The sequence below is a fragment of the Bidens hawaiensis genome, unplaced genomic scaffold, assembly GCF_021521415.1.
Source record: "Bidens hawaiensis isolate Kalapana, Puna unplaced genomic scaffold, B.hawaiensis_p1.1 tig00014903_1, whole genome shotgun sequence".
NCBI lineage: Eukaryota > Viridiplantae > Streptophyta > Magnoliopsida > Asterales > Asteraceae > Bidens > Bidens hawaiensis.
The window spans coordinates 302,571-312,626 of NW_027492321.1; the positions used below are offsets into that span (position 1 = coordinate 302,571).

At 35.0% G+C, this 10,056-nt stretch overlaps 1 protein-coding gene across 1 annotated transcript; it reads left to right on the forward strand.

Moving 5' to 3' along the window:
• The first annotated feature begins 7,108 nt into the window (after positions 1 to 7,108).
• LOC143548071 (ATP-dependent zinc metalloprotease FTSH 12, chloroplastic-like) lies at positions 7,109 to 8,865 on the forward strand. Its single transcript, XM_077039335.1, has 9 exons — positions 7,109 to 7,143; positions 7,220 to 7,339; positions 7,429 to 7,545; positions 7,636 to 7,812; positions 7,897 to 8,016; positions 8,100 to 8,174; positions 8,260 to 8,367; positions 8,460 to 8,540; positions 8,636 to 8,865. Exons 1-9 carry the CDS (start codon positions 7,138 to 7,140, stop codon positions 8,711 to 8,713), a joined length of 882 nt encoding a protein of 293 aa, XP_076895450.1. The 5' UTR covers positions 7,109 to 7,137; the 3' UTR covers positions 8,714 to 8,865.
• Positions 8,866 to 10,056: the final 1,191 nt, after the last annotated feature.

Here is a 10,056-nt window from a genome sequence, read left to right on the forward strand (position 1 = left end):
ACTTGATACTTCATACGTGTCTGTTGTATTTCAGGTCAAATATGTTAAAGCAGCTAATTTAGACCTGTTGAGGCACGGGCTGAAGACCCGGGACGTACAGCACGCAAAACGAGAAAAGACAAAAGAAGTATGCTGGTGACAAGACCCATCGCGATACGTGATGGTCATGCTTGAATACCAATCGCGTATCGCGATGGGTAGATTAATGAAGTTAACTTTTGGTCCATCGCAATACGCGATGGACCACAGAAGAACCCATTGCGTATCGCGATGGGTAGTGTAGACGGGGTGTTAGGGTTTTTATGTTAATTTCTTCATTCTCGACCCGATCTTCACACACTTCGAGGCAGGCGATTTCTAGAGCTCAAGGAGGCCGATTCTACCATACCGAGACCACCTATATGCTCTATATAATCCATATTGAAGATTCCACGATGCCGAGACGCGGCTAAACTCTTAGAATCTCCCCCCGGGAATGTAAAGTTTGTAATGATTTCAGTTTTATCATGTAACTAAGAATGTTTATGTATAATTGTTTACGGTTAATCTATGATTATTGATGTTTAGTATTTCTGTGTGTTCAATCGGTTCAGGTTTACGTTTATCTTAAAGATTAGTTACCAGTTTCTATATTAATTGATCATACGGTTGTTTGATTAGGTTGAATACGATAAAGCATATAATTTCCCTTAACCGAGTCACACTGGCAGGGACTGTTTGATAACCAGTGCCGTGTGTAAAGCGATTATTGATGCCTAAGGTTTTGTCTAGTTGATCAGTCTATAGTTAACCGATAATGATTAATCTGTTAGGTTGCATGAGATTACTGTAAGTTACTTACTTGACATCCCGGGTGTGATTTACTTTTATTACTTGATTGAAACTTGTTTGCTTGTTAATTTGCTTAATTCTAAACTAAAACTATTTGCCTGTGTGATCAGCACAAATACTTGCTACTTCATAATATTGAAATTGTTTACATGATTTGCATTGACCACATACTTCTGTTGGATACGATACCTTACTTATCCTAGCTACTTAGGTTAATTAGGTTTTTGCATAACTCAAACGACGGTCATCAGACTGTAGGAGGAAAACAGTTGTATGCTTTAGTTATGGAGAAAAGGACATTTTCAGCATATAATGTCTGAAGAAGATAAGAAACACAAGTGTAAGCGGCGCTAAGATAGGAAATGCTAGATAAATATGTTAAACATACAAGATGCATCCGACAATAAAGAATAGAAGTAGACAAGAGTATGCCAAAGGATTGTTCAAGATCCGAAGGCATTAGAAATAACTAATAGTTTAGTTAACTCTTGTAAACTCGTTTTTAAACGAGAAGTATTGTAAACGATAAAAAGGGTATTTAAATCCCTAATTTATATAAAGAAAGGTATTAGCATACAGACAGTGTCTTTACACAAGAATGCTTATATTGATCAAAGAGACAGTTAAATCAAAATTCTGAAAGATATACAGAATACAAGAGACTGTACGTTTAATATAGTCCATAATCTTTAGAAAAATGAAGATAAAGAAAAGGATGAATTAAACTAAGCATAATAACATGCTTTTTCAAAGAAAATCAGTTATATGAACTCAGAGAGTTCAAAAGAAGTAACTAGTTGAAAGGGACAGAAGGAGCCCGCCAAAGTCTACCAAGATCATGGAGCAAAGAATAAACATAACCTCTAGCATGAGTATCCTAAATATTTATCAGCGTGAACAAATTGAAAGGATTCAATAGGCTGAAGTCAAGATAAACCTATTTAAAATCTGTAAATGTTTATAATACAAAAGTTAAGGTAAATAGTTAAACACAACTGGCCATTGTGCTTAGCAATTTACAATTACTTACGTTATTCTAAACTATTGACTAACTACATCATTTAAAGATGTAGGGTTAACAACTAGAACTTTTAATTTATACACGTGAAATATTCACAACCAAGATAATGAATCTTGAGGACGAGATTCATTCCAAGGTGGGGATGATGTAACATCTCGAAAATAACCATAACAATCTTGTCAATTTAGGAAGTTGAGGGACTAGTTAGTCATTTAGCTAAAGATATATGGAAGTGACACGTGTCATATGACTCATCACTATGAGAAGACACATGTCACATGGTGGCAACACAAAAGGAAACATATCATCACATAACAACTCATATCCTCACAAAGAGACATGTGACTACTGACTAATCAATATAAATGCCACATACCAACACCTTATGGCATGACTCATCATCAAGAATGATACATGTCACATGGTTGTGAGTGTAACAATTCGGGGTTTTCATTTATTAAATAAGTATCTAATACCTGACCTATTTTTTTTTTCGGGTAATTTAATCAATAAAAGTATTTAAATTAGTTACATTATAATTACTTTTTCTTTATTTATTATTATTATTATTATTATTATTGTTCACTATGTTTATTTAATTTTCCATAATTACTTTGATGAAATACAAAATACACCCATTAACTAGTTTTAACCCAATTGTGTATCCACCCGTAAACTTCAAGGCCATTTTTGCAAACCTGACTAAATATTATTATAATCTTTCACCCAAATCTGGACCCAAACCTATTACCAGACCCAAACCCGTAACCCGGGACCATATTGATTTCTTGTACTAGAATTTTCGTGTTAAATTTGGAATTTATCATCACAAATCGTTCTTGATGCTAAAGGACTGACACCGGCATTCTAATTGTAGAAATCGATTGAAAACGATCTCATTTATAATATTAAACAAACCGACCTAAGCTAATTTGGTATATACCATATAGAAGTCATAATAATTCAATTAAACTCAACTGCACCTTCCTCTCGTCATGGTGAATCAAAACCCTAAATCTAATTGCTTGACATCAGCGGTCATTATCAATTCTTGTTTGAAGTTATGTCACTATTAATACCATCAATTTATCCCTCAATTGAATCGTTTCAGGTATTTAAACTATGTATCATGATCGTTTTAACCCGTATCATAAAAACCCTAAGGTTAATTAGACAAACAACACACAGATTGATCAATTGTAGTTTCTAGGGTTTTGAATTAAAATTAGGATTATCAGTTGCAATATTTAAAGATTCGTTTTCATGATATAACCAACTTACCGACCAGCCCAGTTGGCTGGTGTGTGTGTGTGTTCAAACCATGTAACATCCTACTTTTGATTTTAATAAATAAATGAAATTTCGTTTATTAGATAAAGTGTCGTGTGTCGGTTTCTATAAGATGATGGGCTTGAACTTTAGAAGATAGAATAAAAAATGGAATGGGCCTTAGGTCCATGGGCTTAAGGGAGTATAAATACTCCTTAAACCCTATACCTTTCCATTTTTATCAATCTCTACACCCTAGCCTACACCATCAAAAACACACACTAACGCCATCGTATATCCCGAGACAAGATCCGAAGGTGAAAAGCCGAGCTTGTTGGTGCTGGAACGTCGTAACGAGCCAAACAATACCAGCTCGTGTTCATAACTGACTCGTTTAAGGTACGTTTATGACTTGAACTTGTTCGGTTAGGTTCGGATTTCGTCTAGAATCATAGATCTGTTTAGTATGTTTAAAATGAACCCAAAGAAACAAACCTCACTGAAATACGTTAACAACTGATGGGTTAATCATTGATTTAGAAACTGGGTTTAGACATGGATAAATCGGACCTTCTAAACGTGGATGTTAAACGGATTTGATGATTAGGGTTTGTTAGCGCCGATATTGCGAGTCCATTGGTACCAAAATCATGTAATTTCGTCATGATTTGAAGGGTTAATTGCAGATCTAAGGGTCTGTTGATTGTTTGGGTGTTCTTGGCAATTTTGACTTTGACCCTGAGTTAAAGTCTGGATAAGATGGACGCAATTCGTTTTGATTAGATGTAGTTCGTTATAATAAAATAACAAATTAGCCAATCCATTCGTTATGTCCAAATAACGAATTAGTTCGATCATTCGTTAAGACAAGAAAATGAATTAGCTCACCCAGTTCGTTATGTTAAGATAACGAATCAAGAGATTCGTTACCCACCAGTTCGCTATGGAAAGATAACGAATCAAGTGATTTGTTACTTACCCAATTCGTTATGATAAGTTAACGAATCAGAAGACGAATCAGGATAACGAATCAGGATAAAAAGATAACGAATTAGAAAATGATTTAAAATTCTAATGAAAAATGTGTTAAGACAGTTAATGGAATTAGAAAATGATTTAAAGCTCGACCCTAGCCAGGGGCTCTGCCCCTTGGACCCCGCTAGGGGCGGGGGCTGCCGCCCCTAGAACCCCGCTGCCAGGGGCGCTGCCCTCGGACCCCCGTTCGTTGAGGGTAATAATTAAACTAGAAAGACGATATGGTAGTGATAGTAATTGATACGTGTAATTGTTATACAGTTAGTCGTGCACAGCTAAGGAAAGGTATTACCATTAACGGTGAACGTAACCGCATTCAAGTGAGTTTCTAACCCCACGTCCTTGTTATGTTTTCGGGGCTGTGTGCATACTCGATGTGATTAGTTAATACACTTACCTTAAATGGTAAGTATATGTCTTATATGATTTATGTATGAATGAATGCTTGATGATGCACGAACGATCTTCGGATATTGCGTGTACCGTCAAGGGATAGTTTAAAGAAATGATTGATATATATATATATATATATATATATATATATATATATATATATATATATATGGATGATATACAAATGATGTATGTGCTATAGAAGTTATAATTAAGAATGTATAGAAAGAGATGGAAGGTATGGTTAGAAAGGGAACGGACCCTAATAATATCCGCGAATGAACGGAACGGACCCTAATAACATCCGTGAATGTAGGGTACGGACTCTAATAATATCCGCGAATGTAGGAAACGGACCCTAATAATATCCGCGAATGTAGGGAACAAACCCTAATAATATCTGCGAATTTTCTAGGACGAGGTATATGTATATGTGTATGTATAAAAAGAAAGAAAGAAGGTATGATAGTATGAACGTATGAAGGAAGGTAAAGAACTATGTATGTATATGTACTTTCGGGTACGTGTATATGAATGTGTAAGGACGTATTGTATGTTACCTGATTAACTAGAACTCACTCAGCGTAGCTGACTTTTAGTATGCACGCAGGTGAGTAGAATGAGGCAGCTGGCTTGAGCGGGGCACATGACAGAAGAATAAGAGTCTGGCATCTAAAGACTTGTTATGTTATGTTTTGATTTTGAAAGACAAGATGAATGTTTTAAGACATGTTATGACTTATTATTGTAATGTTATAAAAGTTTTAATATTCCGCGTATGTTTTTATTAACTCTGATGATTAGAACTATGTTGATGAGTAAATCTAACATCCAAAGTAGGGCACCGGTAACTGGGCCTTACGTATTGAATCGGCCAGGGCGCGGGTTCAAGCCCCTTGGACGTTGTTTTTGTTAGTTTTATCTTTTAAGTGTTTTAGTTAAAATGATATTATAATTAATATTATTGATAAATAAAATTATTTTTTATGAATCCGACACTCTTAAATTAACGTTCTTATCACCGACCGTGTTTTAACTATATATATATATAGACACACACATATATTAATTTTAGATAAAAAGGTATAATAAATAAAATATATGTGTTATATATATTTTTACCACTAATTTTCGTTAAAGACTCTAAATAAATATTTATTTTAATATTATTATCATACATATTATATCTATTTATTTTATATATATATATATATATATATATATATATATATATAGGATTAGGTTCATTTATATATATATCTATATCTATACTATCTTAAATGTATATAGTAAGGAAAAGAATGTCTTTTCACCTAAAACTCTTAGGGGTGTTTGGTACAGAGAATTGGGGGGTGAGAAATGGAAATGGAAACAATTCTCTTGTTTGTTTACGAAAGAAAGAGGTGAGAAATGGAAATAAACCATTTCCATTTCCCTGATTTCTTTTCTCTAAAAAAAGCGGAGAAATCATTTCTCTAGGGTTTCATTTCTCACTTCCATTCTCTTCCTTTTCACTTCTATCACCAGCTTCCTCCTTCAGAGCACCGCAACCCAAAACAAGGTATGGTTCAAATTTCCGATTAACAGATCCATAAGCATTCAATCTATATATATCAGCTTCCTTTTCACTTTATTATTATTAATCGTACGAACTGGGTTTTGAGATGTTGAGTTCTGTGTAGTTTGTCTGTGCTTGCTGTATCAAGTTGGTTTTTCTTCCATCTGTGTGTACCCACCGCTTTCCCACATAACCTTAATCATAATCAGAAATGCTTTTTTTCTCTCCCTCTATGTGCGATGTGATGGTCGTTTGTCGCCCCTGTTTGCCTACTGTTGTCGGGTTCAATTTCTGAACCCTAGGTGACGGTGGTGTGGTGGCCTGGTTAGGGTTTCTGATGTAAAGCCCCGTGACTGACGGCTGTGGGTCTTGTTTGCTGTTTGTTAAACCCTCATGGTGGCTAGCGGCCATGTTCAACAATTCAGAGGGTTTGGTTAATTATTTAGGGGATTCGTTGAAGAAAGAAACTGGGGTTGATTTGAAAGATGCAAGTTCTAAGGTTTATGGGTTTATGGGTGAGTTTCAAGATTCTGTATTGAAGTCTCAAGCTGAATTCAAGAATTGGAATGAATGGGAGCGTTGGAAGGTAGTTGTAATCCTAAATTGTGCTTAAACAGTGTTGTAGAAATCGCTAGGCGCTAGTCGGGCGGTGGGATAGGGACTAGTGATTAATCAGGATTAATAGATATTAGTCAAGATTGATCGGATTGGAATATATATTTAAATTTGTGTAAAATTTTCAATTTTGACCGATTTTGGACAAATGGGGATTAATTGGCGCCTAGTCGGGGTATTTATAACATTGTGCTTAAATGAGTTTATTGGTGTTCGGGGTTACCCACATTTGGGAAATATGTTGTCTTTTTGCAGGATGTTAATAATTGGGATCCCACAAGAGTAGGTGCGTTGGCAATTTATCTGTTGGTGACGGTTGTTTCGTGTCAAAGGATATTCGTGGCGGTTCGAGCTCCATTTATTAATAGACAGATAATAGACAGATATAAGAAATCTTGTCAATGAAGCTGGAATAATGGCTGTAAGTGTTACTTTTTATATAATTTACTTAATATTGTTCATATGAATTAATTGGTTAAATGATAAAATTTATGAAGGTGAGAAAAGGACATACAAAAATATACCAGCAAGATATTGTTGATGTGTTAGATAAGCAGTTGCTTGAGGGAATGGGTGTGCTTTTGACAGAGGAAGAGCAACAAAAATGTGAAGAAAGAGTATGCCCTTTTTGCCCTCTTGACATTTGAGAATCTTACATCTTTGTAAGGGTAGTATAGTCATTAATCATGTTGTTAAAACGTGAAAGGTATCTATTGAAAAGAAGAGGCTGTTGGCAGTACATGAAGCCGGTCATATTTTGTTAGCACATTTATTTCCTCGATACGATTGGCACGCGTTTTCTCAGTTATTACCCGGTGGTAAGGTATGGTTATAATATCGGAATTTTGACTTTTAAAGTGTTCGTTTAAATTTTATATTTTTATGTTTGTTAATATCTAACATATTTGAGCAGGAAACTGCAATATCTGTTTTTTACCCTAGAGAAGATATGGTGGACCAAGGTTACACAACATTTGGGTACATGATGATGCAAATGGTGGTTGCACATGGTGGACGATGTGCCGAACGTGTTGTTTATGGTGATGATATAACGGATGGTGGAGCTGATGATCTAGAAAAGATCACAAAGGTGTATATGTTTTCACTTGTTTTATTTTGCTTTCAAATTAATAATCACATTGGTTTTAACATGTGATTGATTATTATCTGTTAGATTGCTCGAGAAATGGTGATAAGCCCTAGAAATGCAAGATTAGCGTATGCAACATTGACACACCGAGTCGGATTGGCCAATAGAGCAGATAGTACTGATGGAGAACTTATAAAATATAGGGTATATAATATTTAATTATTTATCATCGTCTTTAATCCATTCTTATCGTTGATTAATTCATCTGCTTTGGAATTATATTTCAGTGGGATGACCCGCATGTAATTCCTGCTGATATGACAGTAGAAGTTTCAGAGCTCTTCACTCGTGAATTGACAAGAGTACGCATAACTTTTTATTTAATATAATTCGTTAATATACTCGACTTATATTTGTTACCTAATGTTATTCTGATGTGGGTTCCAGTATATCGAAGAGACTGAAGAGCTTGCAATGAAGGGACTGATGGATAATAGGCACATACTGGATTTGATTACAAATGAACTACTAAAGAACTCAAGAATTACCGGGCTGGTAAGTTTTACATGTTACATTTTACATATCATTAACAGATTAGTTGAAATTAGGTCATGTTTACATTTTAAAGTTTGATTGGATGATTTCAGGAAGTTAAAGATAAGATAAGCGGATTATCCTCACAGATGTTTGAAGATTTCGTTAAGCCCTTCCAAATAAATCCAGATGACGTACGTGTTATATATTTTTAAGTTAAAATATTAATAATATCAATTCAGTAGTTTGTGAAATGTAGTTGACGGGTTTGGTTTGTTTGTTTTTACAGGAAGGACCGATACCTCACAATGACCGTTTGAGATACCAACCACTCGATGTTTACCCTGCACCTCTTCATAGATGTTGACCAACAAAAAGTCAAATTTGTATCACCAAAGGAACATGCTTTTCTATTTTTTGTTTTCTTATATTTATTGTATTTTTGACCGATAAACAGCTAGAATGATCACAAATGTTTTCAAGAAAATTACATCAATACCAAAAGTTGTTATCACCAAATATGCATATTAATCAGATTTCCGGTAGGCTAGAGTTTGCTAGAAGGTACCCCGGTGGGTGCAGCTCGAGAACGTTTTTCCACAATTCTAGAAAGCGTTTTCACTTCCTCTTTTCGCCCTGGTCTCGGCTTTTATTTCATCTGACCCGAGTTTTCTCATGCCAGCAGTTGCATTTATCGGCCCAGGCGCAATCCCGTTGACTCGTATGTCATAATCAGTACCCCATTCCAATGCCAGATTCCTTGTAATAGCATCTACTGCAGCCTATAATATTACACATTAAAGAAACATACATACATGAATGTATATAAACATAATGTTTACTTAAATTTAGAATCTTTTTGTATAACCTTAGCAGCAGCTACATGAATTTGGTACCAACCAGCTGTGTAATGCAGAGTAGCACTGATATTCAATATTATTCCACCACTCTCATCTGAGCTTCTTCCAGGTCCTCCTTTCTTCAGATACTTGACTGCTTCATGGCACATAGTAAACGTACCTATTGTTCAAGAATGTCACCACCACTCTCATCTGACTGTTTTTTATTTTTTAATAAATATTTGTTATGAAAAAAATACTTGTGCTAATGATAAAGTTGATATAATTCTCTGTTTATTTTCTATGTACCAAACAAGAGAAATGATTCTCAGCTATATTTCTCTACTGAAATCTCTGTACTACCAAACAGAACAGTCAATTCTCATTCTCCAGACCAATTCCCTTTCTCTGCAATTCCATTTCTATATAATTCCATTCTCTGTACCAAACACCCCCTTAAATTTAAGAGTTTTACAACCTTTGTTGCACATTTTACAACATGCTAATGCATCTTGATGCCCTAATTCAACATCTGTTTGAAGCCATCGATTCTCTTATCTACTTTAGTTAGAAATTTGAATTTTGAATTCCGGATTAAAACATTTTGAATAACCCTAGCCGCCCAACAACTCATTTTGTCATCTCAATTTCTTTGTCTTTCACTTTCCAATTTCAACGATTCCAGAGTTCCTCTTCAGATCACAAGCATTTTTTGATTCGAACCCTAGCGACTAGAGACTGTTCCAGATTCGAGCCGAAACTCTCATTAATCAAACTAACACAGACTGTTAGATCATGGTTTTTGCATCCGAAATTAACGAGTCGTTTTATTTGGTGCGTCAAATACCGAAGCTATTCGTTTTGTTTTTGT

Excerpts from the sequence above, each read along its gene's own strand:
- LOC143548071 (XM_077039335.1), top strand. Across the intron at positions 7,813-7,896 it reads ATCTAGAAAAGATCACAAAG|ATTGCTCGAGAAATGGTGAT; the intron begins GTGTATATGTTT and ends ATTATCTGTTAG. Across the intron at positions 8,017-8,099 it reads GAGAACTTATAAAATATAGG|TGGGATGACCCGCATGTAAT; the intron begins GTATATAATATT and ends ATTATATTTCAG.